At 45.7% G+C, this 27,827-nt stretch overlaps 5 protein-coding genes across 12 annotated transcripts in view; 2 read left to right on the forward strand and 3 right to left on the reverse strand.

Moving 5' to 3' along the window:
- Window positions 1-1,018: 1,018 nt before the first annotated feature.
- FAM180B (family with sequence similarity 180 member B) lies at window positions 1,019-5,077 on the reverse strand. The gene is made up of 3 exons (XM_041427482.1): window positions 4,709-5,077; window positions 2,760-2,827; window positions 1,019-2,222 (listed from the first exon to the last, which is right to left on the reverse strand). Exons 1-3 carry the CDS (start codon window positions 4,965-4,967, stop codon window positions 1,779-1,781), a joined length of 771 nt encoding a protein of 256 aa, XP_041283416.1. The 5' UTR covers window positions 4,968-5,077; the 3' UTR covers window positions 1,019-1,778.
- Window positions 2,504-22,159, forward strand: KBTBD4 (kelch repeat and BTB domain containing 4). 6 transcript variants are annotated; one of them, XM_041426812.1, is made up of 5 exons: window positions 14,193-14,226; window positions 15,485-15,694; window positions 16,672-17,292; window positions 19,860-19,966; window positions 20,529-22,159. In XM_041426812.1, the coding sequence occupies exons 3-5, from the start codon at window positions 16,701-16,703 to the stop codon at window positions 21,387-21,389; spliced, it is 1,560 nt and encodes a 519-aa protein (XP_041282746.1). In that variant the 5' UTR covers window positions 14,193-14,226; window positions 15,485-15,694; window positions 16,672-16,700; the 3' UTR covers window positions 21,390-22,159. The 6 variants fall into 6 exon arrangements, with proteins under 6 accessions (XP_041282662.1, XP_041283007.1, XP_041282581.1 ...); XM_041426728.1 differs by lacking the exons at window positions 14,193-14,226; window positions 15,485-15,694 and adding an exon at window positions 2,504-2,681; XM_041427073.1 differs by lacking the exon at window positions 15,485-15,694 and having other exon boundaries at window positions 14,146-14,226.
- Window positions 9,817-14,103, reverse strand: NDUFS3 (NADH:ubiquinone oxidoreductase core subunit S3). Its single transcript, XM_041427467.1, has 7 exons — window positions 14,024-14,103; window positions 13,854-13,916; window positions 12,992-13,089; window positions 12,576-12,725; window positions 11,679-11,804; window positions 11,269-11,388; window positions 9,817-10,062 (listed from the first exon to the last, which is right to left on the reverse strand). Exons 1-7 carry the CDS (start codon window positions 14,067-14,069, stop codon window positions 9,895-9,897), a joined length of 771 nt encoding a protein of 256 aa, XP_041283401.1. The 5' UTR covers window positions 14,070-14,103; the 3' UTR covers window positions 9,817-9,894.
- A 164-nt stretch (window positions 22,160-22,323) lies between the features above and the next one.
- On the reverse strand, window positions 22,324-24,494 carry PTPMT1 (protein tyrosine phosphatase mitochondrial 1). The gene is made up of 4 exons (XM_041427497.1): window positions 24,262-24,494; window positions 24,111-24,191; window positions 23,412-23,603; window positions 22,324-22,579 (listed from the first exon to the last, which is right to left on the reverse strand). Exons 1-4 carry the CDS (start codon window positions 24,430-24,432, stop codon window positions 22,448-22,450), a joined length of 576 nt encoding a protein of 191 aa, XP_041283431.1. The 5' UTR covers window positions 24,433-24,494; the 3' UTR covers window positions 22,324-22,447.
- A 3-nt stretch (window positions 24,495-24,497) lies between these two features.
- The window catches only part of CELF1 (CUGBP Elav-like family member 1), a 56,665-nt gene continuing 53,335 nt past the window's right edge, over window positions 24,498-27,827 (forward strand). For 2 of the 3 annotated variants that reach the window (XM_041427441.1, XM_041427449.1), the window contains exon 1: window positions 24,498-24,748. The gene's annotated coding sequence lies outside the window, so the exon portion shown is untranslated. The remainder of the gene's footprint in view (window positions 24,749-27,827) is intronic. The other variant, XM_041427455.1, reaches the window with a different exon arrangement.

Raw genomic sequence — 27,827 nt, forward strand, 5'->3', positions numbered from 1 at the left:
AAAGCTTCATGGCATCACTTCAGTATGCTTTATAATCCATTCAACAGGTAGCAATGCTCTAAAACTGCTCCTAACAAAATCCTGAGTTCAAAGCAGTGTGTTGGCATCCGAGTCACAAGCCAACCCACCCAGCCTTTTTCCATATATTCGTATGGCTCAGGCTGTACATTCTCCAGCAAGACAGTATTTTAATGCACTAGTGCCATCTCAGCTCAGCTTTTTGATGGTACACTGGACTTGAATGCAGCCACTCACTGCCTCTGTCACTCCTTACATATCCTAGACATTAAAGACTGGGGGCATATTTGGCAAAAGGGTGAAGAGTAAAGATTGGAAGTATGTAAAAAACCAGCATAAGAATAATAGAACATTAGATGAGACAAGAAGTTTTACTTCAAATAAAATTCTAATTTTAATTCCTATATCCTTTGGGGTGAAAAACAAACAAATAAACAAACAAAAAGAACCCCAAACCAAAATAAAACAAACACACAAAACAAAAATCCAGCAACAAACAATCTGTTTTAAATGTATCTCCTTCTGTCATAATCCTAAACTGACCTCTAAAACCATTGTCTGTAGCATCTTGCTCCCAGGCTCCTTGTTCCTGCCTTACTATTTCTTCTCTCCATCTGTTGGGCTACAATGGCTTGGAATAAGATTAACTAGGTCAGAAACTGCAGTTCCCACTTTGAAGGTCGTATATGCCTCTTTTGTCGAACATGGAAAAATTATATTGATAGAAAGAAAATTATGGATCCCATCCCATTAAGCACATGCAATGAATGTTCAAAATTGATGTTCCTGTAGTGGTAGCAGGAAATACGGTAGAAAAAAGAACCAAAATCAAAACCCTCCTGAGGAGATAATTATATTTATTTCATTCCACACTGCAGTGTTTAAGACAGACAAATGTTAACAATGTTTTTCTGTAAAATAATTATATTTCTGATTTTGAGAATAGAGACTATGTATTTATTATGTTTGGCTTGTAAAATGCCATGTCTGTATTAAAAAAAAAAAAAACCAAAAAAAACCAAAACACTTTATAGAAGAGAGGCAAAATCTGCTGAAGAAATAACTAGGTCAGGATCCTTCAGAATTTAAATGAGATTTCAGGAAGCATATTCCAAAATGATAACTGAAACAAAGCTGTGTATATGTGTAAATATGATATGCAAATACTAGAAATCTTTGTGGAATACATACATTTTCACATTGCTTTTTAAAGAAAAATGAATACATGAGACGGGAAATTGCTGTTGACATATAAAATATGATGCCACATGAGGAGAAAAATTAAATTAAATATGTGACCTATATCATGGAACACAACAAAACCTGCTTAGCTGCTACTGGAGAGAAGATCTTGTATTTGTCTGAAACCACAGGGAGAATATAAGGAAAGTGAACTGAATTATCTGAAATGAAGTCAGCTGTGACACCAGCATAATATCCTGGAAAAATACTTCCAAACCATCTCTCCAGAGCATCAGTGGTCAAGATAGATAAGACATCTAAATAGCACTGCCCCCTTCAGCACAGCCCACTTAGGAAAAAATCAGAAAAGAGAGAAATGCACTTTACAGTTTTGTCTTTTTTCATTTAAAAATAAAAGCTTGTGCATAAATCCTGAGAGGGTTACCAGCACAGTGCAGAAAGCAGGACAAAAAGGTGTGGCATATTTATTTGAAATCCTGCATACTGTGGAAAGCATTGAAAATAACCAAGAAGGCAGCTGAAGCCAGGTGTGCCCTTTCCTACGGTGGGTTCCCTCATTAGGTGTCTCTCTTGGTCCTGGCCAGGTTAGAGCGATAGAAATGTTTCAGGGATGCTAAATGTGAAGGCTTCTCCTTCCAAGGCCAGGAAGCCTGGAGGAGAGTGGTATTTGCAGGGCAGAGCCCCTTGCACAGGTCACGAAAGATTTCATCAACCAGCTGAGAGAAAAAGCCAATCCAAGGGGTTTTATCCAGACCCTGCGTGGAGCGAACCTGATAGGCACTGTAAACACTGGTGAAAAGGAGACGGTCAAACTCTGTCGGAGGCAAGGGAGTGTCAGTCAGTGAATAATATCTCAGATGCTGCTCAATCTCTGCCGGTGTTTTGGGGACTTCCTCCTCTAAAATCTGCAGGAAGCGCCGTGCCGGGCGTAGGGAGGCCAGCTCTTCATCCCGCAGACGGATTGACCCGTTGGCCTGAATATCCAGCCTTCCCCAGAGCATCTGGAAGAGAGGAGCAGCGCTGTCACGGAAAGCCCAGCACAGCCCCATCCCTCACAGAGGCGCTGCGAGCAAAGCCCTCCGCGGCGCGGCCGAACAGCCCTCGGGCGGGCCCAGAGGCGGCCGCTCCCTCACGGCCGGCCTAGTCCCGCTCCGTGTCCCTCTCTGCCGGCCCCACACCTCGTTTCCCCGTGGGACCCGTGTAGTTCTCGCCTCCCCCCCTGCTGTCCCCCCGCAGTCCCGCCTGCAGCAGCTCCCCGGTGCGGCCGCCTCGGCCGTCACCAAGCCCAGCGGGGATGGTCGCTTGTCCCTCCGCGGACACCCCGTGAGGTGCCACGGCGTGGGGCACAGCCGCCTTGGGCTGCACCCCGCCCGGGGAGGGAGCACAAATGCTATTAGGCATCGACGAGGCATTCTCCAGGGGCTCCTGAAATCCGTCAGGGATGAGAACAAACAGAACGGGTGAGTTTTTACGTGCGGGCAGGTGGGAGCATGGGCCCTGACAGTGCCTCGGCCCAGGGCCCCCAGTGCTCAGGAGACCTCTAACATGATGCCAGCGTCCTCTGGGCCACGACGGGCTCTGTTGGTGCCGCTGTGAGGATGTTCATCTGGAAGACATCAGACAGAGCTTGGTAGCACAAGACCTTCCTGTTTACTGTTTTTGCCGTTTGATTGTCAATAACGTCTTCAGCATTCCTGAGCTACCACTCAGCTTGCCAAATATGACAGATGCTGACCACGGGATTTTGATAAGCAAAACAAGCTTTTTAAGAGAAGCAGCAGCGGTTGAGGCGAGGTTTTGGATATCACAGCCTTTAGTGCTGCCAGTAGAGCTAAAGCATACAGCAGCAAAGGCACTGCTTTGACAGGCAGCAAGGAAGCCTCTCACACCGAGAATGGATGGGGTTTGGGCTGGTGGGTTTGGTTGGTTAGCAGTTTTTGCTGGAGAAAGTAATGCTGCCCAATGAAAGGAGCATGCTGGCAGGCTCCTCAAGCTGCTGCTGGAAATATAAACTGATGCTTATTCTAGTTTTCTACTTCTTCCCTAAGCTTCTGCTGCTGGAAGAGTGTGAGGATAAAAGAAACCTTGTCAGATCCATTATGGCTGATTTGATGTCCAGCTAATTACTTGCTGGGATGCATGACATCATGTAACCTGGGAAAAATAGATGTGAGGCCAGAGGAATGGCAGTTTTTTAATATGAAGGTCACATTAATCCTAAGAATTGTTTGATTTTCATTTCCTGATGCTTATAGTGCTTTAACTGTCTGCATTTATTTTATTTCTTTTTTGTGTGTATGAAAAAGGAGGCACAAGCAGTCTTGGTCCAGGACTGTGAGGGAGAGGCTGCATCCCTTCCCTCCTCTGTGTTATCAGTGTCATGAGGTAGCCAAGACTCTCTTCTACTTCTTACAGACTCATCCTTCAGGTTAAGAAACATGAAATGGAAAAAGCTCATATAAAATAGTAAGCTCTCTGATATATTTATGGGTTTTTTTAATTTTTAAATGGATGAAGGCTTTTTAATATATATATATATATGTGTGTATATATATATATATTTTTTAAAAAGAGTATTTACATTAAATACCCCAGAGTTAAAGTCAGCAGGTGCATATAAAAAGTAGAAAAATGTTTATTACTATACATGTGTGATGACTGCTACCAAAAGATACTTCCAAATCTCCATTTTTGATTAGACCTTTTCAGGGAGATGCACGAGCTGCTTGGAAAAGTGCACTGCCAGCCAGCAGGCTGCAGAGGTTTGTTTCTCTGCACAGCTGCAGGCTCTGTGATCCAAGCCAGCTGTGGCTTTGGAATGTGAGCAGGGATGTAGCTTCTTTTTCCTGCTCCTCCACAGATGTACCAGCAAAGCTTTTAGCTCAGGTGAAAGCATTATTTCATCTGAAGATTTCTTTGGTGGTACTGTCTCTAGTACCGATGCTCTCGCCTCACAGACCCCTCTCCTGAGAGATGTCTGACTGGCTGCAAAGTCAGTGCTTTTGTTGATTAGGTGCCAAAGTGCCGTTATTAGGAACTGCCTCACAAATACACACTTTTTCTCTTTGAGTAGAGAAAAATTTAACAAAGCATAACAAATAATGTATTGAAATAATAACATAACTATCCTCTGGGGAAGGGAAAATCCTTACTTATTTTATCACTCAGCAGGGTTGGGTGGGGTTTTGTATCCCAAAAAGCATGTAAAAAAACCACAAACAGTATTGCAGGAGATTATTTTTTCAGTGGAGACGCAAGAAAATCCTCCCCTTGCCACCAAACACAGCAGCAGGTCTTCAGCCTGCAAGGAGGTACCAGTGCCCCCACCAGCAAACCCCCCCAGCTGGACTCCAGCTCTATCCCGTGCCAGTGCAGCTTCCTGAGGCCTCGGGCCACATTTGAAGGAGCGGCAAAGCATCACACAAACGGCATTGCACAAAGGTCTGCCAAGCCATGCAGCCGTGTCGCTAACAGATGTGCTCCCTACCTGTCAGCCTCTGGAATGCAGCAAACACACACAGGAGCAGCCAGGAGCTGAGCTGTGCCTGGGCCATGGCAGCACTGCCCCAGCAGCTGCCACCCGCTCCGCGCCCCAAGCCACAGCAGCTCGCCTGGGGCGTCTTCCCGTGCTGCTTCGGATCCCAGCAGCCTCTCTTGGAAAGGATCCATCTTTCTGTGTTTCTGGTCACAGCCCTGGGAAGGGCTTGCAGTTCAACTTGTTGACCCCGAAGGATATTTTCCGTCATATTTTGGAAACTTGGAAAACTTTGTTGTGATGTTTTTGGCAGAATTGTTTAAGCTTCCTTTTCGAAGATTGACTTTCCACTGCAATGATTATAGGAAACTGTTAGTTGCAAGAAATTCCACTACACGTTTGTTTGCCTCTTAAGAAGTGAGGAACCCCTAGTCCCTTCCATCTCTGCACAGTGCCTCTGTCACATTTCAGTTTTCCTTTTTCTGGGTTCAAAAATCTGAAAACAATCCTGGAATGTCACAAACAGATAAAGCTAGCAGACTGCAGATTCATGGAAGGGCAGTAGCAGCCAAAACATACAAACAGGCAGAAGAAATGTGACACTATCGGTTCTGTATCAACCCCCCACCCCCCCATAGGGAGAACTCAGTAAAGTGACCTAACAAACACCAAGTATCAAAGTGGCTCAGGCTTTAGCGCCTCATCGTCCTCTCCTGTGAGTGGATGTCTGGGTTACAGTGAGCACAGTCTGCCTTAGATGTTCTAAATTATATAGACAAAATTTTATTCACTTTACAGCAGATATCTGTTCTCTGCACGTCTTTACATATTTATTAGTGCCCAGTCCCCAGTCAAACTGTTCTGTATTTCTACTCTGTATGGCACAGAATGTAATGCCAGGGTTATACAAATATGCAGTAATATGTATAAATGAGTACTAATACCATCTCTCTCAGGTTAAAGAGAGAAAGAAGTCTGCCTAGAAAAGAGAGAAGGTAAAGGTGAAGTCCATCTCTTGCTCAGCAAGTCAAGTCACAGGACATCAGTCATTGCATACTGTCACAAGATAGTGTACTAACGGCTGGGATGATGTCCTGGTTGGTACTACCTCCTGCACATAATGGAGGAGCCACAGAGGGGCCCACAATATCCAGTACCACTCTTCCCCTCAGCTTGGATTCAAAGCAAGACCTGTGTTTTCTGTCATAGGCTTAGGTATCTTAGGTCATGCTGCACTGCTTTAGTTTTTCATGATTTTCTGCTGCTTACTCTTCAGTTGCATTCCTTTCTTCTTTCATTAAGCTGAATCACAAGCTACCCCAGAGGCAGACACTTATGGCCCACCTGTGCAGGGGGATTGTTCTGCCTTCTCCTTTGTGCCAGAGTCCCTTTTAGGCCACAGTGTATGCATGTTGTCTAGAAGCCACTATGGAAAAACCCCTGTGTTTTGCAGGCCATGAAACAGCCTCCCTTTAACTTGCAGCACATGACATGAAGAGGATTGCCCAACAGGATTTTGGCCAACATCTGTGAGAGCTGTACATGATTTTGTCAGCTGGAGAATTTCCTAGGAACAGCTTGCAGCTGAAGTGCCTAGAGGAGGACAGCCACGTTGGTGGGAGGGAGAGAGAGGAGCCTTGGGGCTGTGCTCAGGTGACTGACACAGTGGCAGATGAGGGACAAGCATCAGTGTGGATGCTGCCTTGAGCTAGGGGAATTTTGTAGAATTACCTCACTGTCCCGCAAAGAAAGACCATTTTAGAGTGATAAACATATTCCTTAGCTGTCTGTACAGCAGCAATACTTGCACAGAAACAAGGCTGAGTTTCTGACAGCTGCACAAAGCCCCTGCATGTACGACTGCAATGTTAGGCAATGCACCTGCTCCTCCTGAAGGATTTTGTCCTTGCCAGGTACTCACAGCTGATCACAGCCCTGCCACTCTGCATTCCCCTGGCCACACCATCTGTTATTGGAGCAGTTTCAAAACGTCACAAGCCAGGTTTATGCAGGGACAACTTGACTGGTTTCTTCTTTTTCACCATGACCTCCTGAAGCAGGAACATGGGAAATGAGAGCAAGAGAAGAGGGGTCAAAAACTGCAGGAACTGGTTGGATGCTGATTGAGGCACAAGGTGTGGTGCCAGAAGAGCCTCTTTAGGAGGGGACTTTCTTTGAAGTAGGACTTCAAGGAGACAGCACATTCACAAAAGGTAAATTCTCCTTCAATTTGAATTGAAATCCTTCCTCAATTCAGTGGAATTGAAGAAACCGCTTGCTTCCATTGTCTCACCCGGAATTTGGGGAGATTGCTCCCCAGCCTGATGTTGTCTGGCAGATGCTCAGGGAATGAAGAAGATTGCAGAAAGAGGGGAAGGAAGAAGAACATATGTGACTCCCAGGAAAGGTGTTGTTTGAGTTACTGGAGTGGAAGAAGTAAGAAAACCTTGAGGGAAGCAGGAGTGAAGCACTGACTGTAACCAGATAGGACCTCTGTAATACTGGTATTTTCCAGGTAAGGTACAGCCAGTCCTTACAAGGATGCTTTCCTTGTATTTTTGTTTCAGTTTGTGAGCAGCATCTACTGCTTGAAAGAGTAATGAGCTGCATAAAAGTGACAGGGAGGGCCCCATCCCACCACACCTACTGCACCTGAGGTAGGTAGACACTGTCAATAGCCACATCCCAGGGAGGACAGTCTGCTTGCCTGGCTGTAGGGAGAAATGCCAGAGTTCTGGAAAACACCAGCAAAACCTACTCAGCTGGAGAAGCTCAACACAGTGACTGTGAGTCATTGCCTTAAGTCTATCTATCCCTTCAGTACCAGAAAATCTCTCTTCTGTATATATGTCTGTAAGTCAGCTACATCTGACTTACATCTCATCCCACATCCTCCTGCAGCTGAGGAATCCAACCCAGGCAAATAAACCCCGCAGAAGCTTGCACTATGCAACAGGCAGGGACAGAGGATTTGGAAGACAGCTTTGTGCTTGGCCAAGTTGACCACAGCCTTGTCCAGCACAAAGCAAGTGTCCACCAACCACAGCCACAAGGATCCCAGAGTGAGCAGGCTCCATGAGGAAAACGGCCTCTGGAGCTCAGGAGCAGTAGAGGAAGCAGAGTGCACAAGTATTCTCTGAGGCTGTGCAACCTCTTGTGCCCTGGGATAATGAGCCTAGGTGAGTAAATTGCAGCCTTCCTGATCTCCCAGGCTTCACTAATGAGAAGAGATTCAGGTTTACTTGCAACTATTCCACATATTGAAGACATGCTGGAGCCAATGCCTGATCCCACAGGGCTGGCTATTTTTCCAGGGTACACATTCTTGGGCAAACCTTGCATATTGTCTAACTTGACAGGTATTGTGTCTGACATTTCTTGATGTTGGTCAAATTCTCTGTCTGCACAAACATTAATTTTAAAAGGCAAATTTCCTAGTTTTCCTGTTACCATCAGACTGACTTGCCATACTGGGAAATGCAAATTTTTATAATATATAGACCGTAAGTCTTGGTGTGGTGTCTCAAGCAACCTGAGATAAAGGAGCACACAGAAAGGAAATGTGGTTTATAAAGAATTTTCATGGTGATAGAAGTGGCACCAGAAACTTTTGTCTTGCCCAATAGGCATCAGCATGCTGAGAGCCACTGCAAAGAAAACAACCAACTGTGGAACATCTTGTAGAAAGAACTAGAGTTTGTTTCCTATTTAATCTGCTCAGTTGAAGACAGATCCAAAACAGAGCTAAGAATTCCATAAAACCCCAGACTTCTGCAGATCTGTGTTCACTTCTCCTTCCCATGTAGAGCTGTAACTTTTAAGGTGAGTGGCAAATGCTATTTATTTTAACCAGAGAATACTGTTGAGTCACATCCCAAACACTGCTGGCCACAGCAGCTGAAACAAAACTTTAAAAATAAATTTAAAAAAATTAACCAGCCCATGCTTACAAGGCTGGGGCAGAAACAAATATGAACCCCAATTCTTAGAATACAGTTCAGTCTTTATTCTTGGAAAAAGATCACGTTCTAGTCACAGCAAGTAGGATTTTTTTTTAATTGAATCTAATCTTGTTGTATCCCTTCCTCCATCCCATACCCTAACCTCTCCCAAACCCCTATTTTAATTAGTTCTTTTAGAATTTAAAATATTAAGTATCAATTCAGGGACTCTCTACAAACCGTTTGTGAATTAATTTATGAAGTCTCTTATACAACAGTGTTCAGATCTTAATGAAGTCTGTCAGCTTTCTGGTGCAGAACAGCATTATGCATTTTCTGGACCAAGGACAAGGGACATTATTAATTGATGACTGCTGTAATGTAATCCCATTCAAACAGGTGGTGGGTGGACTGGAACTACAGCATTCTTCCAGCTTTTTTGGAAAAAAAAGAGATTTTCCATAAGAGCAAAGAAAGTGGTAATGCTATTGTATCATAGAGCTCAAAATAATTGCAATACTGACAAAAAGATACAGACTCTTGTCTATGAAACAAGCGAGGAGTATATTTTTGGCTGCAGGAAAAAGAAAGCACACTCTGAAGATGCTGGAGAAAATAAAGACTGCTTGATTATGAAGTGAAACCCAGACTGAGGGAGTATCACATCAGAAGTTACCTGCAGTTCCTTCTGTTGGGAAAAAAGGCAGTGACCTAATTCCCATGGAAACAACAGAGATTTCCATAATTGTTTTGGTCTGGACCCACATACATTTGTGTTGTCCTGACAGGAACTGCATTAGTAGCATTTACAGGCTTTGCCTTTTTGCCATATTATCACCATCTTCCCAACACTCATTCTGGAGCTAAGAAACTGTTGTCCCATTGTCCAAACTCCACAGCTGCTTCCGTGCAGTGTCTAGGGAGTGCTCAGGTTCTGATTTTTACCTGCTTACCTGCAGGGACTGCTGGCAGTAGTAGTGTTCAGGAAACACTGGGCCACAGGCAATGCCTGCACTCTGTTCAATTGCAAACCAAAAAGACAAATCCCCTGATTTACAATTCAAAGCACTAACTAAACATCTACCAGCTGGATCATAAGGACTGTAAATCAGCATTCCAGAGCCTTGTGCTTTTCATCTAGTTTGAAAACATTGTTCACGAGATAACAACAGGCAAGCATCTCATATCAATTTTTATTATTATAAATACTATATTGGAACAGAAAGGATGGTGCTGCACATCTGCTTCCTTCTGCTGCTATTTGGCATCTTCTTTCTTGGCTCCTGCTTCTATTTTCAGGGGCTCTGGAGCTGGACGATAGGCAGGAAATGCCTCCCACGGGCTATTCAGATCGAACTTGCGAAATTCCTGAGCTAGCTCCACAGGCTCTGCCACCACCCGTTTGACTTCGTCATCATACCGCACCTGGGACAGCACAAAGGACACAGGCCATCATCTGCACCCTGCTCCTGCAGCATGTCTGCTGTGCAGGGAGACAGTAATGACCCAGACCACCCTCTGTGCAGACAACTCTACTTACCCATGGGGAAAACACAGGACCACAGGCCTCTGCCACAGCTTCAGCTCTCCTCATTACTTCACAAGAGCTCTCCAGATGCGACTGAGATCTCTGGAGTGCCCAGGAAAACCCTCCTCTTTGCTTTGCTGCCATGCCCCTCAAGTGCCATGACTAAGCACCCAGAATTAGGAGCACCCACCCTAACAGTCCACATGAAGTTCATGTGCAATAACACATTTAATATGTCATTTGACAAAGGAATTCCTCCTGAGTCACTGAAATATGATGGCCCATCCTGGGCCTGCATGGCTGAGGACTACACTCATGAATCTTTATAATATGGCATTTGTGTGGTTTTAGTTGTTCTAATTTTTTGCATAACACTCAGAAAAATGGGAGAAAAAGAAGACAATCAGGATGGAATGCAGGTGAGTACCAGATACTTCTGATGGCTTGCTTTACCCTCACTGTGCCAGTCCAGATCTCTGAACCCCAGCTGAAGAGATGCTGCCTTACCCTTGCATGCAGGATTCTGTTATTTCTATATTTCTTAAAACAGCCTCTTTTTTGCAGAACTTCACTGTTTCCTTCTGAGACTCAGCTCAGTCTTAACACTACACCAAATACACCTGCTCCTACAGGGCAGTCATTTGAAACTAGACAGATACCACTCTCATTTCACCTGTGGTTGGCACACAGAGGTAAATGGTAAACAGCAAGAGTCAGTTTAATCAGTTTTATCATCTGGGCCTACAAACATCAACAAAATGAAGGTCCAACTGAATCAAGAAGGGTTCAGTCCTTTATCCTTCTAGACATCTCAGTTTTGCAGTGGAAATTTTAATCTTCCAGAAAACATTCTGAAAGCAGAAGCACTTTCTCTGCCTGACAAGTATCTTTGGTATACAGCACATAACATTTGCTCAGTTTCTGCAGCCTTAGGCTGCCTTATTATGGATGATATTTTTTGTGATAATTCAAATTTCTATGCAGATTTATACAACTCCTCTGGAAAACAGACAAGTAATTGTAAAGCAATCCCATATTTGTACTGGAACTGGAAAAGATCATTGGAGAGACCTGGTAACTTTAGACATGGCTGTATCTCCTACCTCCACATAACCAGAGAGTGGGAAGTCCTTCCGGAATGGATGGCCCTCAAACCCATAATCTGTGAGGATTCGCCTTAGATCAGGGTGGTTGGCAAAGAAAACACCATACATGTCCCAAACCTAAATGAAAGGGAGCCAAGTTAGTTGAATTGTATTTGAAAAAAACCCAAAAACCTGCATGTGTTATGTCCATAAAATTTCAGTTACATGCCTGGCTTTGTACAGCACCAGCAAAACTGATGCAGGTATTCATTCAAAAGCAAATCAAACACCATTTTATCTCCTACTCTGAAAAGGCGGCCAGGGAAACACTTCTCTCCTTCTTCCTGAGGGCTTTGGGGAATCACTTACATTGGGAAAATACAGCCTCTCTCCACAAAGACTCTGTTCCCAAGCACACCAGCACTCACCTCTCTTTCATACCAGTTTGCTGCCTTGTGCACAGGCACTGCTGAGTCGATGGGTGTCAGCTCATTGGTGTACGTCTTCACACGGATCCGGCTGTTGAAGCGCAGCGACAAGAGGTTGTACACAATCTGAGGCAGAGAACAGGCAGCATTTATGGACCTCCTTGCAGTACACCACTGCCTAAGCAAAGCCACACAAGGATTATTTCAAATATTCTTTATGAGCAGGATCGCATTCAGCACTTCAGAGCTGGCCACTAAAAGACACTCCTACAACTGAGGTTCCAAAGCTTATCACTTTGGTCCTTAGGAGTGTGACAAAAGCTGTGAGAGACTTAGACAACATGACTGATGACAAAGAAGTAAAGAGAGATACTAAATCTTAAAGAGAGAAACACTTGACAATGAATGGTCTGTCTCAAAGAAAATGGCCATCAGTCACTCTTGCAATTACTATCTGTGGGAGAAAAATAAGAAAAAATACACTTAATTTTCAGCAAGTGAGTTGGATACCAAGGAACATTTCCAACATCTATGGTGATGAAGTCTAGTACAAAGGCTGTTTATGACATACTACAAGCAGACTGAAAAGACGATCCCAAAAATTTGTAAGGAGTTTTAAAACCTTGTTTGATACTGCCTTAGTGACTGGAAAAGATTAATAAATTAGAGTCTATATTTCTATTATTTCTATGAGTCTACCAGCTTGATTTTTGAAAGAAAAATACTGAATTTAAAAAATATTTCACTTCTTCAGCAGCTGGAGGCCTTTGACTTAAAGAATTCTATCTACAACTCTTGAAACTTTCTTCTCACGGCCAGAAACCAAAGAAAGTGGTCAGAGCTGCAACAGCACCCAGAGCCATCAGCACAAGTACTGCATCTGTGAGCAGTTCCTACCTCAAAGCGGTACTGCCGAGACGGGACATCAACGGCAGTCAGGTCTGCCAAGGATTTGAACTGGGCATTGGTGTGATCACGAAGGAAGGTCAGGACGGGAATGATCCCATCTGGATGGATCAGAAGTTCTAGCTCATTGAAACAGGTCACCTGATGAAAGCAGAACAGTTGGAAAGGGCATGAGTACAAACACCAACAGGACCAAACGTGATGCTGATTTCAGCAGAACGCTCAAACAAAGAGACACAGCAGACACAAAAAGGCATCAGATCAAGGGGATTAAAACCAGCAGTACTTTTCATGGAATTCTGACCATTTTTCTTCCCCAGAACAACTTCTCTGAACAGGTAACAAAAAAGTGGTGCGTTCGCTGGATCTTGTCCCACCACAAGAACAATTTCTTGAACATCACCTACCTGTACTTGCTGGATATACTTGGGTAGAATCTCAGCCACGTACTCCCCAAAAGCACATAGCTGCTTCTGTTCTGCTTCATTTTTTGGTCTGACAGTAGCTAAGGAGAAAAAGAAAGTTTCTAAGATTATGACAGGGAATACAGAACGCTACAGAAATAAGAGTAGTAACTCCCTTTAACCAGTCTAGCCATCTGTCGGAATCTATGCTATAGCAACATACTTGTGTTACACAGAAGGTGGAACTAAACACTTTGATAATGAAGGAAACTTGTGTCAGTGCTAAAATTTAGTCAGCTCTAAAGAGCAGCATGAATTGTTCAACAAGATGATGGAGACGTAAATAGCCAGATGAAAAACAGGGCAGCAGGGGTGACAGAACAATCTGAACTTAGGAACTGCTCATGTCATTCAACCTGGGTCTAGAAAGGGCCTTGTTTTCTGACTTTGCTGGATGTGTCAACATCTAAGCAAGCCCCTCGTAATCAAAACGCTTTTGCAGCTCACGTTGCTGGGGTGGGTTTCTTCACTGATACAACAAAAGCCCTTAAGGGTCAGGGAGATGAGGGGCTTTGAGGCTGTTGCCCAGGCACAGCTTTGCACAGAAAAAACAGGCTGGGCCCTGCATGTGAGAGAGGATGCAGACAGGAACCCAGAGCAAGCACGGTTACCAACACAGCCGCTTTTCTGCGCAACTGGGATTTTCGGGTAACCGGACCAACCCTTTCCCGAAGGCTCACTAAAGCGGTTCCACCGCCCACGAAGGTCCGTGGGCCGGTTCGGTGCCCTCCCGCCGGCCGGCAGCGGCACAACCGCACGCCTCGGGCCCCTCCGCCCCGCGCCCCCAAACCGGCCCCGCACTTACGGCGAGTGTCCGCGGCGGAGCTCCCCGCCAGCCGGGCCCGTGCCGCCGCCGGTGCCGCGCCAGCTGCGGAGAGAAACGGACACGTCTCATCGACCACCGCCAACCGCCCCGCCCGGCCCGGCCCCAGCCCTCGCCCCCGTTACAGCCCCGGCACAGCGCCCGAGCCTCACCTCGCAGCGCGGCCCGCGCCAGGCCCCGCGCCGCCGCCGCCCACATCCCGCCGGGACACGGACGGGCAAGGGCACGGGGCGGAAGCGGAAAGCGCCGCCGCCGCCGCGCTTCCCCCGGGGGCGGAAGCGCGCGAAGAGCTTCCCGGGGACGGCTCCGGGTCGGTGGGCGGAATCGGCGAGTGCCCGGCGGCGCCTGGCGCAGGGTGAGGGCCGGGAGCAGCCGCTGGGGCAGCCCGGGGCGGCGGCATGAAGGGAGGCGCCGCAGGTGGGTGCCGCGCGGCGCGGCCGGGGGAGCGGCGCGGCCGCCGGCCCGGGGACGGAGCAGCGAGCGCCGGGAGGTGCGGGCGCGGAGGGCGGCGGAGCCCGGCAGCCCCCGGGCTGAGCCAGCGCTGAGCCTTGCACAGCGTCAGCGCGGCCCTGGTGAGAGTCTGTGTTTCTCCGAGGATCAGCCTCCCTTCCTGCCTTCTCCCCGCCCCGGACCGCGGGGTCGCTGTCAATTGTGCTTAAGGGTTCTCCCATCCCGGACGCCGCCGTGGCATCTGCGACCCTGTCAGGAGCAAGGAAAGAAGGAAGCTGGAGCACAGGTCTTATGAGAAGCGGCTGTTAGTTTAGCCTGAAGAAGAGGAAGCTCAGAGATGACCTTATCACCCTCTCCAGCTGCCTGAAAGAGGGTGTATCCAGCTGGGGCTTGGTCTCCCAGGCAGCCAGCGACAGGGTGAGAGAACACAGGCTTAAGCTGCAGGCGAGGTTTAGGCTGGACATTAGGAAGAATTTCTTCACAGGAAGGATGATTAGAGACTGGAATGGACGGCCCAGGGAGGTGATGTTGCTGTCCCTTCCTTGGAGGTGTTGCACACTGGATGTGGCACTCAGCGCCATGGTCTAGTTGAGATGGTGGTGTTCGGCCATAGGTTGGCATTGATGATCTCAGAGGATTTTTCCTGCTTAAGTGATTCTGTGATTCTGTGATAGAGGTGTACTAGCTGTTGGTTAAACCACTGTCACTGATAGCTAGGCCTATGGAATGCATGGAGCATACGATTTGGCTTTATGAGGCAGTTAACTGTCCTGCATGCCTCTTTCTTTATAGCAGAGACACCATGGGTGCAAAGGGGAGCTCTGTCTGGGAGTCTGCAGGAGGGCATGAGATTTGTGTAGTTTTTAGCTGCTTCTTGGCATTTCTTTTGTGACTTGGCATCAGTCCTCTGGGAGTTGTGCAGGGCAGTGTGGGCAGCTGGTTCTTCCATGCCAAGGGGGCAGAATAGTTCATCTGTCCATATCCTGGTGCTCTGTGTGGTCTCTTCTGCATTCTGGGCTGAAGCTCCTAAGCACCTTGACTGTATGGATAGAGAGCTTTAACAGAAGTGGAAGCCAATTTGCAGGATAGGCTTATACTTTGTAAAGCTGGAAAAATAGTACTGATGTGTTCTATGCTGACTGCAGTTTCTCTGTGTCTTACAGACTAATATATAGGTACTTTTCAGACAAACCAGAACTGCTGTAAAATCGAGATTAGAATATAATTAAGGCAGGCTGTCACCAGAGATGAGATGGATTTGTGCAGCCAGTTAGGGATGTAGACACTACTTCCCGTGAACAGAATTTGAGCAAAGACCTTAGGAGCCCGCCTGATCAAGCAGAGTAATTGTAAGAAAATGCATGTTTGACAAGGTAAACCATGGAAGAGTAACTATGAATCTGCTAGAGAAAAAAAAAATCACATCTTTGTGAAACATTGTTCTTGAAATAATGTGCATTATTAATTGAAGAAATTTCTGATATTACACATCATGGCTGGTAGGTCAGTTGTAAAAATAAGTCTAAAATGAATGCAGTTAGGCAACTGCTCCTAATGCTGTCAAGAGCCATGGTGAAAAAGGGCTCCTTGCTGTAGTAGTCCGTCTGTGTTTCAGAAGCTTTTCTGACCCACAAACTACCTGGGGCACTGCAGACATCCATGGTACCTGCTAAGAAGTGTTTTCTTTTAAATTTTGATCCCCTTTCCACGTGGGAAGCGGTCTCTAATAACATCTGAAATGTTGTTTTGCATGCTGAAGTTGACTGGCACATTAACAAACAGCATAACCATCAGTTATCTCATTTGGTTAGTTGGAAGGACTGGTGGTTATGTCAGGCCGACATCTTGTGCATCTTTGTGGTAAAAACAAGTTCATCTTGATACAGATTCATCATTGGGTTTTGACAGTAATTAACACCTCCTGATGAGATGAACTGCTGCCTGTGCTCTTTTTTAGTATGATGCTGTAATCCTTTTCACATCTAGTCCAGCCATGCTGCTGCTGCTTTTTTTGGCTTTGCAAGTTTCCTAGGGCAGTTGCTGGACTTTCCACTTGAATAACTTGCTGCATTTCTTTGTGTCAGTGAAATGAGTGGTGAAAAGAATGCACATCTCCCAGACCTGCTGGGGTGTGATGTTCACTGTACTGGAAGTTTGGTATATATTATAATTTTAATTATGCCAACTTCTCATTTGCTGGTTGAGATTCTGAAGCTCAAGCTGTGCTATTTATGTTAAGTCGAAATATGCTGGACTCTTACCAATATGTTTGATTTTTCCCTGTACCCTGAAGTACTGCATAATCTTGTTAGTGGTGAGAGAAAGCCGTATAATTATTGTGATTTTACAGATTGCTGGAGGTCTGATTTGTGCAGCACCATGGACTCGTCAGAAGAGACTGGAGGCTCCTCTGCAGAAGAAAACTACTTTGTGAACTACACCTTCACTGACCGCTCCCACTCGGGCCGCGTGGCCCAGGGTATTATGAAATTATGCTTGGAGGATGAGCTCTTTGCTGATGTTACAATATCAGTGGAAGGCAAAGAATTCCAGCTGCACCGTTTGGTCCTCTCAGCTCAGAGCTGCTTTTTTCGTTCTATGTTCACTTCCAACCTAAAGGAGGCCCACAACCGGGTGATAGAGCTGCAGGATGTTAGTGAGAGTGTCTTTCAGCTCCTTGTGGACTATATTTACCATGGAACTGTAAAGCTGAGGGCAGAGGAGTTGCAGGAAACCTATGAAGTGGCAGACATGTACCAGCTGACTGCCCTTTTTGAAGAGTGCTCCCGTTTTCTGGCCCGTACGGTGCAGGTTAGAAACTGTCTGCAGGTCATGTGGTTGGCAGATCAACACAGTGACATGGAGCTCTACACAGCTGCCAAACACTGTGCAAAGTCACATTTGTCTCAGCTGCAGGAGACAGAGGAGTTCCTACACCTGCCTCTCCGCCTGCTGACAGACATCCTTACAGGTAAGGAGTTCTTGAAACTGCCTAGGATGTGGATGTCAGAGTCTGGTCAGGTAGTGAATGAAATAGATGGAAAGATACAAATTTTCATAATCACTGCCTATTCAGAGACTTAGCTAAGCAAGGCAGAGCAAAACATTCTGGATACCTTTATCAGAAAAAGCCCCAAACTATTAATTGTTATTGGACATGAAACATCTAAGCTATAGAAAAGGGACATGCAGGGTGCTGGACATTCACAGCTGTTCCTGAGTCAACAGGTTAGAAGTGTCACACATTTTTTAAACCCAGTTTCCAACAATTTGTTGTAATTTTGTTTGCATTAAAAGTAAAATAAAGAAGCACTGGCTTCACCATTGGAGTGATGAAGGCTCACCACTCCAAAAATACCCATCTGATGAAAGTATTTTTTATCCCTTTAGCTCATAAACATTTAACATAGTAGTGCAATAACTCAACATCTGTAAGAAGGCTTAAGCACATATTTTAGTGTTATTTACAATTGTGTATAATTATTAGGATTACTTAGGCACTCAACTGACTGAAATAGAGGCATTGTAACATCTTGAGTAGTACAGTAATTGCCCTTCTTCTAAAGGTAATAGCCTTCCCCAGTAATGGATGCCATGACTCAGAGTTGTGAAGGACATGTCAATGCATAAACAACTTAGTCCAGTTTCCACCAGTCCTTAAAGATCTGCCGCCCTAGTAGGTACGGTCTGTACTTGTTAACTCTCCAGGAAGCTGCAGTCACAAGTCCATTCTTCTGCAGTTATGTATCATTGCTAGAGGAAGCAAGAACGTAGAAGGAGCTCATACATCCAAATGTGCCTCTTTCTTGCTTTTAATTACTCTTTGTAACTGAGTAACTAGCTAGACTTTGTGTGTCATGTTTTATACGCAGTTGCAAAAATAAACCTATCATGACTAGCTTCATTGGAACACTGGCAAATCTATCCACAAGACCTAAACTAGCCTTTAGAGTTGATGTTATGCATATGAGAATATTTATAGATATTGCATTAAATTATCTCTATTGTATCTAAAGAAATTTACAGTCAAAAACCTATTGAGTACTGATAGCTCAAAAACTGTGATAAACTTAGAGTAATTTTGATAACTATCTAGCCAAAGTTTTTTAAGTAAGTCACAAGTTCATTTAAAAAAACTAAAATCATGAAATAAAACTGAAGAGGTCAATCACCTTTAATTTTTTTCTAGAGATTCCACATAAAAACCAGTTTTAGGACTATGGACTTTAGCACTTGTGGTCATAAATTAAAACAATTGCTCAGTATCTTTTTTCCATGCATCATCTATTTTCATATGTAGAATCACGTTACCCAGCATTTTTGCTACAACTTAGCTCATAAAATGGATTAAAATCTGAAATACTTCCCTACTGTTGGTAGGAAATATCCTTTTATTTTGCCTTTCCTGCATCTTCATTTGGTTAATGGGTAATTAAATAGAGGAAACTTTTAGTGGCAAGGATTAAAATTAATTTAATGAAATAATAATTCTTTTAATTTTACCTTCTGTTGCACTCTAGGACCAATTAAAAAAAAAATTCCATTTAGGCACTTCATGTGAGAGTTAGCTTGTGGGAATCCTTTTAAACAGAGTTGAAATACCTGCTTTTGTGCCACACTTTTTCTGCTGCCTTCCACTATAGAGAAAAGCATTGGAATTTGTATGGTGCCTTCAGCATCATTGAATTCAGAGTTTGTCATGAGAAAAGACTATAAAAAGAGAGTCTTCATAGGGAAGCTTCTCAATGAACACAGGCATAATTGCTGGCTTTCAAACTGGAAGGAAATACCTAAAATCTTTTAGGTAATGTACTGATGAGGATGATTTGTGGTTTAACCAAAACTTCCAGTTATGTCTGGAAAGAGATATAAATCTGATGCAGTCTCTGGAGTGTTTGCTACTGTCACACAGCTTAGAAAAGCTCTAGTAGCTCACTGGGGATTTCCAAATGTTAAGAGGATAGCAGCAACACCAGATGTTCAGTCATGAGGGTCAGCTGCCTGACAGTGCTCAGACGTATTTTGTAGATGACTTTTGCTAGACAGGTTTCTAGGACCAGCCAGAAAGAAAGGCAGGTGCTGAGATTCTCAGTAACAGAATCTTTTTGCCTAAATGATTAAATAAGAAAGTATTTGTCATCATCACACAGCATGTAAGTTCTCTTTCCTGTCCTATTTCTCTTGGTCATAGATTCCTGAATAGATTGCTGAAACTCATCCAAAGTGCTTAAGATCTGCAGCTATAAGTCTATATAAGAACTATATATAAGAACTATATATAAGAACTATAGAACTATATATAAGAACTATAAGTCTATATAAGAACTATAAGTCTTCTTACAGTTACCCAAATTAATTTAATGTATTTGGCTGGCTGGCAGTGCTGATCATGCCTGACAAAATCTGTAAACACCTCTGTCTATTTTTCGTAGGTTTTGTGGTGGGAGTTTAGGGGAGGCAGCTGCAGGAAAAGGGTGTTCCTGAGTACGTACACCTTTGTCTAGATATCATAAATGCCTTTCTGTCCCCGAACTGCAGATGGCGTTCCATGTTCTCAGAATCCAACAGTTGCCATAGAAACCTGGATAAACTTCAACAAGGAGGAGCGAGCAGGCTTTTCGGAGACTCTGCGATCAAGTCTGAAGGTATAAAAAGACCTTACGTTCTGGGGCTGATGTGGCACTTTCTGGTTTCACACTTCTCAGAGGAGGGTATTCTGCTCACAGGTGTGACTTGAAAGTCACAAAACACAAATGTCATTGAAATTCATGGTGCTTGTGAGAGGATACTTTCAGTGTCATAAATAGCAACCCCACTGACAGCTTTTTTTTCATTTAACCTGAGACTGCTTTCACTGGTGATAGGTGCAGTGCCACACATAACTTATTTCATCTCATTTACCAAATAAACTGTTCAGAAATCTATTTGGCATTCCCCGTGTAACAACTGGATGTAACTGGCCCTTACCTGAACCGTGAACACTTGTGTACAAGTGACATCTGTGGCTATTTTACTGTGTCAGATATGAAAGGTATCTTGAAAAGGCCTTGAGGCTCTGAATCCTGAATGTTCTAGGGTGGCAGGACTTGGGAAGGAGGTTACCTCAGGCCCACAGGTGTGTACTAAACTGAAAAATTCAGTCTTGAGCATCACTGATGTTTGTGTGAACAGATCTAATTCTGCTGACAAACTTCTACTTTCGCTCAGGTGATTGGAGAAAATGTTCACATCTACCTGATTGGAAAGGAGTCATCACGTACACATTCCCTCGCTGTCTCTCTGCACTGTGCTGACGATGACTCCATCAGTGTGAGTGGCCAGAACAGCCTGTGTCACCAGATCACCGCGGCCTGCAAGCACGGTAGCGACCTGTATGTCGTTGGTGGCTCCATTCCACGGCGCATGTGGAAATGCAACAATGCAACTATAGATTGGGAATGGTGTGCTCCTCTGCCCCGTGACCGGCTCCAGCACACCCTCGTCTCTGTGCCAAGCAAAGATGCAATATATTCACTGGGGGGGAAAACTCTACAGGACACTCTCTCTAATGCTGTCATATATTACAGAGTACGAGACAACGTCTGGACAGAGACCAGCCAGTTGGAAGTGGCAGTCTCTGGAGCTGCAGGAGTGAACCTTAATGGTGTCATTTACCTGCTGGGTGGAGAGGAAAATGACTTAGACTTCTTCACCAAGCCCTCTCGGCTCATTCAGTGCTATGATACCAACACAGAGAAATGCCACGTGAAGCCATACGTACTGCCTTTCGCAGGGTGCATGCACGCTGCTGTGCACAAGGATGTGGTGTTCATTGTGGCCGAGGGGGATTCACTGCTCTGCTACAATCCCCTGCTGGATAGCTTCACCCGGCTGTGCCTCCCAGATGCCTGGAGCTCAGTACCATCCCTCTGGAAAATTGCCAGCTGCAATGGCAGCATCTATGTCTTTCGCGACCGCTATAAAAAGGGTGATGCAAATACTTTTAAACTTAACCCAGCCACCTCTGTTGTAACAGTCACAAGTGGCATCAAAGTGCTGCTCACTAACCTGCAGTTTGTCCTGGCCTAAACAGGCCCAGTGATAGTAAGACAGCAACAGTGTCTTGCTGTGCTAAACCCACGACCCTCAGCACCAGTCCCAGTTACTACAAGCTCACAACATCCAGTAAAGACCCCATCCTCTGTACCTGTGCAGAGGAAGTACAGGCTTTCTGACTGTGGGCCTATTCTTTTACATAGCACTATCAAAACCGTATTGAACTGTTGTATCTTAGACTTCAGATGGACTAAATACTATTACTTTGATTCCTTGATGGTAAGCTGCTTGCATTTGAGGCCCAAACAGCAGCAAGTGGCTATTTTAGCCTGGAACCAATCCACCACTAAAAAATCCTGTGGCATATGGAGAACATTCTCCTTGGCCCAGACTGCTAGTTTTAACTGCCTAGGAGACTGCGTGTTGCTGCTGTGTCCGTCACAGAGTTAGACGTGCACTGTGTCCCCCAGGGATGCCCCATTTAAACATTCCTGTGTCCTGTTGCAGAAGGAGGGCCTGGCAGACAGATTCCAGAACTGACCCCAGGACCCTTAGGTTACATTCAGCACTTCTCCTAGAGGAGTGGTAACCAAATGAGTACTTGCTTAATGCTCTGTCATCACCTAGCATAAAGAGAAGAGGGAGATAATTTTTAGAGCATTGGCTTCCTTTACTGTACAGAAAATCCCCACCTGTAATTATAACATAGTGTTGGTGAAAAGACAGAACTTCCTCCTACCCCTCTCTGTTGGCACTGTAACCCTTTGGGTAAGAATCTGAATAAAGTCTCTACTGAGACAAAATATTTTGTTTTTTTCTCTTTGCTTCAAATACAAATATTTTTGAACTTTCTGTGGATTGCAGTTCTGCTCAGCACTGATGCACGGAAAAGAATTGTGGGACTCCAAGAGATGCAGGATATTAGCCATAAGGAAAGAAAGCTTTAATGAAACAGCCCTATTTCCCCTTTACTGTAAAATGTTCTTTATTGATTGTCAAGAATGAAAACCCTTAAGCTTTTGTTAGCTCATAAAAACTTTTTTTTGTAGCAGCTGAAATGAGGATTTTGATTCTGATTAGTTTTTACTAAGTTATGCAGTTCTCCCATTGACCATGTTCTTGTGAAATTTCTCCAGGACCTGGACTTGCTTGTGTCGAATGAGGATGTGGGGACGAATCTTGGCAATGGCCCCTATTGCTTCCTGAGGGCTCCAGTGATGCAGCTGAAAAGGCAGAAACCCAGCAAGTGAAAACCCATTCCATCTTTGCACCAGTTAATGGAACCCTCCTGGAGGCTACGGGCAATATTAGAGGTGTTAGAAAGTTTGGTGCAGCTTTGCCCCTTAGGTTTGTTGATGTTGCTCATAGAGGAATGGTTGCTGCCTGGGCCCTCCACTTTCCGTCTCGCTCACTGTTCCTTCATGTTGTGAACAGTTTCCTGTCCCAGCCCCACTAAACCAGAGCAAAAGTCCAGCTTGCTTTTAACATTTAAAAAAAAAAATTCTACTGGTGCTCTCATTGCATTTCAGCACTTAGTGAGAAAGTTTTCAACAGTAATGGCAAATTTTCCAGGGAGTGCTTAGTAACACCAATGGAAGAATCCACAGGCGGGATTCTGTTCTTACTGTTGGCTTCCCCAGTTGGGTTGGTAGAGGAACTCAGAAAACAAGTCAGTTCTCTTGATCCTGAATTGTATTTATGGAAAAGCATAGGAAGGCTCACCACTCCAGTGAACCAAGGAGAAAATAAGAACAACAAAAACGTATGTTTATCTGCTAAGTGAACCTGTGGTCATGAGTGACTTGTTACTCCCATCTCAATCTGTTTCTCCACAGAAAGAATTAAGAAAAGCAGAATAATTCAAAATTTGCATTTGCATTCAAAACAAGGTAAGTTTGAGGCATCTCTTAAAATGGGTGACCAAGCTTTGTAACATGATGGAATATTAACCTGTACATGCTCAGGTGTCCTGAGCAAGTGTAAATTATAAAGGTTGTCTGCATTTTATTTCCATTTTTAAATGAAATTTCACCCCATTTGGCAGAGACTCCTGACCTGAATTAAGTATGCCGCCACCATGGTGGCACTGCGGGAGCGTCCTGCCTTGCAATGCACATAGACACTGTTACCACGGGCCCGGTGTCTCAGGATGAACTCCACGCCCTTCTGCAGGTTTTCCAAGGTGGGAACTCCAGTTAGATCCACAGTGCTAAGACGCAGTTGCTCCACTCCCATTGCCTCCCATTCCTGTAACAGACGTAGCAGATTTGGTCAGTGAACTTTTGGGTTGTTTTTTTTTTTACTGAAACTCAGAACTTGTTGAGACAGCGGGGAAATTCACCGAGGCTGTAAACAGACTTTGAACATCAATCCTTCAAATCAGATGGATGAAAACATCAGTCCTGGTCATCAGAAGGTAGTAGTTAAAGGGGACTGAAAAAACGTATTTCAGCTAAAGGAAAAGAGGAATGTTGGGATCTCTTCCCAACCCAAAGGCATTCCTGTATAGTGATGTTCCATGCTCCCTGTCTTTCCCTGCCACTGTAGCTGCAGTTCACTCGCATGTTCACGTTTTACTGGTTTGTCGCATCGTTTTTAAAATCGGCTTAGGTACGAGTAGTCCCGGCTTTGCTGCCCCAGGACTTGGCGCTGGCTGCCGGGATGACGGCAGGAGGCGGCCAAAGCCTCACCTGTGCCGGGACAGACCGGCGAGAGACCTGGGCGGGGGGACACACCAGCAATCCCGGGGCTCACCTGGGGAGAAAAACAGAGGAACCGGGTCTCGTAGTCCTCGGTGAGGGTGACCACGCCGCGCACGTTCTCCTCCGCCACTGTCTGCGGGCACAGGCACCGTCAGGGACCTCCGTTCCTCCCGGCCCGGCCCGCCCCGCTGCGCCCGCCTTACCCTGCGGATGCGCCCCCGCAGCGGCAGCGCTCCGAGCAGCACGACCTGGTCGATGCGGTGGAACCAGGGCCGGCGGGACCCGGGCAGCCGCGCCCGCGCCACCGTGTACAGCAGCGACGGGTAGAAGAGAAGCCGCGCCGCGCCGGCGCCCAGCGCCTCCACCACCCCCATGTGCGTCGGGGCCGCGCCGCGCCGGGCCGGGCCGGGCCGACGGGCAGGGGAGCGCCGCGGGCGCGCGGGGGGGCGGGCGCACAGCCCGGGCCCCCCCACGCCGCGCCCGCCGTGGTCTCTCCCGGAAGCGCCGCCATCTTGCAGAGCCGGCCCGAGGCGGCGCAGCGAGCGGAGCGGGGCGCGGGCGGATCTCGGGGCAGGTGAGGGCGGCGCCGCCGGGAGGAGCTCGGGCCGCGCACGGCACGGCAGGGACGGCACGGCAGGAACGGCGCGGGGCCGGGCCGAGTCGGCGGGAAGCGCGATCCGTCTCGCGCAGGTAACGGCTGCTTGCCCCTTCTCCCCCGTTCCCCGGCGCTCCCGCCGCGAGGCCGCTGGTGCCGGGCCCAGGGCCGCCCCGCTCCCGCCCGCGGGGGAGCCGCCGCCCTCGCCCCGTGCGCGCCATCCCGGGGCGGTGCCGCCCCGCCGGAGCCCCTCCGGGGCCCGGAGCCGGAGGCTGCCGGGTGTCGTATCTGATCCGAGCGCTGACAGCGCCGCGGGCGGTGGCGGTGGCGCTGCGGGTGCGAGCTCGGCCCGCGGCGGCGCCGCCATTGGGGGCGGGGGGGCTGCGGCGAGGCCGGGCGGACCCCGGGGCGGGGGAGCGGCTGCCCCGGGCTCGGCCGCCGTCAGCCTGCCGGCCTGGGCGCCCCGGGCACTTAGAGGAACCTGGGGTGCGGTTGCTGTTATCGTCGGTATGGTGCGGGTCTGTCCGCTGGTGAAATGTGTGCTGGTGCACCAGGGGTGGAGGCGAGTCAGGCGTACGAGAAGCACGGTCGGGGAAACTGGAGTTCAGCACAGTGTGAGGATTTGCAGTCCTCAAGTATGAGCAGGCGTGACAGACACTGCTGGAATGAAGCAGGAAGAGGAGTATAAAAACCAGGAGAGACGGAGCGTAAAATGGGTGATAAATACGTGAAGAAGCAGTAAAGGTTGATAACAGCATGCTTTTTTAATAGGACTGTTACGAGAAGGAAGTTGAGAGGCAACCTCTGAATAAACTCCTTTAAATGCCTGAGGAATTGTGGCCCAGACATTTTTACCTTTAAGGCACAGGCATTCTCTTCTGCCAGAAGTTGTCGGGGAACATTTTTCAAACATTGCAGCTTTCTTTCTGTCCTGCTTGAGTGTGGTCGTTGGGTGTGTTTCACCAGTTCGCTGGATTTAGAAAAGTATTTGGTGGGGATTTATATAATGAAGCACACTTGACTTCTGGCTTACAAGAGCTTGTGTTTTCTGACTGTCTTGAATTTGTGTTTTTATTTTTTGTGTATATCTGTCCTTTCAGTCTTACTCTTTGTACCAGTGATCACAAAAATTGCTGAAGTCTCTCCTAGTGTCTTTCGTTGTCTTCTCTATTGTTTTTCTCTAGGTTAGTTCATCAGATGGGTTTTACTGCACTGACTTGGCATTGCACAGCCATAATAAACCCATCACATTTTTATTCTTTTTTCCATTCCCCTCGGCTATGTTCTTGGGATCTCTGCATAACATGAGATACTGTATCTTCCTAGAGTTGTGTCTGGACCTAAGTCTTGACGGAGCAGCATTGTTGGAAATACTGCTGCTGTGGTAGATGTTTGAAATGAATCCATATGTCTTTAGATTGAGCCAGGAAATGTTAGGGTGGGTACAGCTTGTATCTAGCAGCTTAGTGTGTTCAGTTGCATTCGTGCTGTTGAAGAGCCCTCAAGACAGGAGCACAGATCTTATACCTGCTCAGAGACATGGGTGCAAATGTATATACTTCTAAAATTCCTAAATAGGAATTTTTAAATATGGTGATGTAAAGAATTATTTTTTCTTTAGGTGGTTACCGTTCTCTTTCAGCCTCTGCTCACATTGAAAATTATTGCTGATACTTGTTTTGGGAAGGTGTATGCTGTTCTGAGGAGTGTATTCACCATTTCTGAATGACCATTCTTGCATGGCTGTCTTTATTCTGGTTTTCCTTTCCCTGTCTAAGTTTCTATTGTTACATTGGGGAAAATCAATGTCTGATCCTAACTGCTCTGTTACATGTTTCCCCTTTTTGTATCTGTTTGGGTTTTTTTTAATAGGTAGCAAAATAATTGATGCAAGCCTAGGACATTCTGTTTAAATGCAAAAGAAAGCTGGAACACAGCATCTGTAGAAAAGATGATGATTGAAAAGTGACTGTTCTGAAGTCATGAACACTAAAACATGAAGATTTATCTGTTAGGTAGTTTTGTTTTGAAAGTGAATTGCCTGCAAAGTGAGAAGGATGTACCCATCTTTCACTATGGGAGACAGGGTAAAGAGATCCATGGTAATATTATTGTGTACTCGTGTATCCATGTTTCTGCTAGGCCTCCAAAACTTGATGCACTTGTAGGATTATCTTTGCATGGCAGGGGGAAGGTTCTTTTAGTTCTTCTGCTTACAGGTAGGTGTTCTGAAAACATGCTCCCTGGCACCACTTCTGTAAAGGGAAAGCAGGAAATGTGGCAGGGTCATCAATAGACAATAGTCGTCTGTCTCATTAATAATAAATCCATGCCTTGCCAAGTAACCTGTCCATCAGTTGAAGAATCATTGGATGAAACAAAATATGATGCTTTGAAATAAGGGAAGTATTTATAATGTTGTGTAAATTTTCTTCTAAAATCACTGACAGTATCCTGTATTGGTTGAATTTCTTAAAAGTGGATGCTTATGTGATTCCTAAATATTTAGATTCACTTTGAGTTAATCCAGTATCTAATTGAACTTATTGGGAAACTTTGCTGTGAGCAGGTTGCTCCTTAACTATTTCTTTTATACTTTTCTGGAATGTGGCTATTGATTATCAGTTACTGAGTCATCTGCCACAGTCTCTTCAGAGTGCCCACTCTGATTTTTCCTTTAGTGCCTGTTTTAGAATAGGTGGGAAGTGAGACAAATTGTCATAGTTTTAGAGATTTCTTGGTTATTAGTCTTTAGCACTGAGATCCAAGAACCCACTGTTCTCGCTGTTGAACTGGAGACTGTTCTTAAGTTAATATGCCCAGTTTTCCAGGTCATAATGTGAGTTGGTTACTGTGACAGCTGCAATAGTTAAATGCACTTAGATCTATATGTCTGTTTTCGTATTTTTCAGTCTTGCCATGAATGTCTGAAATGTTTTATTTCAATCTGGGCATGTTTAGTATTGCTTGTCCTTCAAGAAAGACTATGTGCAGAGTTATTCAGTGCCTTCAGGCAAGAAGGTATGATTTTTATCCATTGATCAGGTATTTGGCAGGAGAAAAAATAGTACAGAAGACAAGAAGACTAATATATTTCAGTATTTATTAGAATGGGGGTTGTAAATGGAGGAAAGTTATCTAGGGCCTCTAATGGGTATTTCCCAAAGTATCATA

This window comes from Onychostruthus taczanowskii, unplaced genomic scaffold, assembly GCF_017590055.1.
Source record: "Onychostruthus taczanowskii isolate IOZ18803 unplaced genomic scaffold, ASM1759005v1 scaffold1, whole genome shotgun sequence".
NCBI lineage: Eukaryota > Metazoa > Chordata > Aves > Passeriformes > Passeridae > Onychostruthus > Onychostruthus taczanowskii.

What these genes read in the sequence shown, in the direction of transcription:
- FAM180B (XM_041427482.1), bottom strand. Translation starts at nt 4,967, where the DNA reads ATGACGGAAAATATCCTTCGGGGTCAACAAGTTGAACTGCAAGCCCTT. An exon ending in TGCATTCCAGAGGCTGACAG is followed by an intron (nt 2,828 to 4,708) that starts GTAGGGAGCACA and finishes GATGTCTTCCAG; the next exon opens with ATGAACATCCTCACAGCGGC. An exon ending in ACGCTGGCATCATGTTAGAG is followed by an intron (nt 2,223 to 2,759) that starts GTCTCCTGAGCA and finishes CCTCTCTTCCAG; the next exon opens with ATGCTCTGGGGAAGGCTGGA.
- PTPMT1 (XM_041427497.1), bottom strand. Translation starts at nt 24,432, where the DNA reads ATGGGGGTGGTGGAGGCGCTGGGCGCCGGCGCGGCGCGGCTTCTCTTC. An exon ending in TGCGGGGGCGCATCCGCAGG is followed by an intron (nt 24,192 to 24,261) that starts GTAAGGCGGGCG and finishes CTGTGCCCGCAG; the next exon opens with ACAGTGGCGGAGGAGAACGT. An exon ending in TGGCGGCATACTTAATTCAG is followed by an intron (nt 22,580 to 23,411) that starts GTCAGGAGTCTC and finishes CTGCCTTTTCAG; the next exon opens with CTGCATCACTGGAGCCCTCA.
- NDUFS3 (XM_041427467.1), bottom strand. Translation starts at nt 14,069, where the DNA reads ATGTGGGCGGCGGCGGCGCGGGGCCTGGCGCGGGCCGCGCTGCGAG. An exon ending in CTCCGCCGCGGACACTCGCC is followed by an intron (nt 13,090 to 13,853) that starts GTAAGTGCGGGG and finishes TTTTCTCCTTAG; the next exon opens with CTACTGTCAGACCAAAAAAT. An exon ending in CTCGGCAGTACCGCTTTGAG is followed by an intron (nt 11,805 to 12,575) that starts GTAGGAACTGCT and finishes TCTCTGCCTCAG; the next exon opens with ATTGTGTACAACCTCTTGTC.
- KBTBD4 (XM_041426728.1), top strand. An exon ending in GCTGACAGACATCCTTACAG is followed by an intron (nt 17,293 to 19,859) that starts GTAAGGAGTTCT and finishes CCCGAACTGCAG; the next exon opens with ATGGCGTTCCATGTTCTCAG. An exon ending in CTCTGCGATCAAGTCTGAAG is followed by an intron (nt 19,967 to 20,528) that starts GTATAAAAAGAC and finishes ACTTTCGCTCAG; the next exon opens with GTGATTGGAGAAAATGTTCA.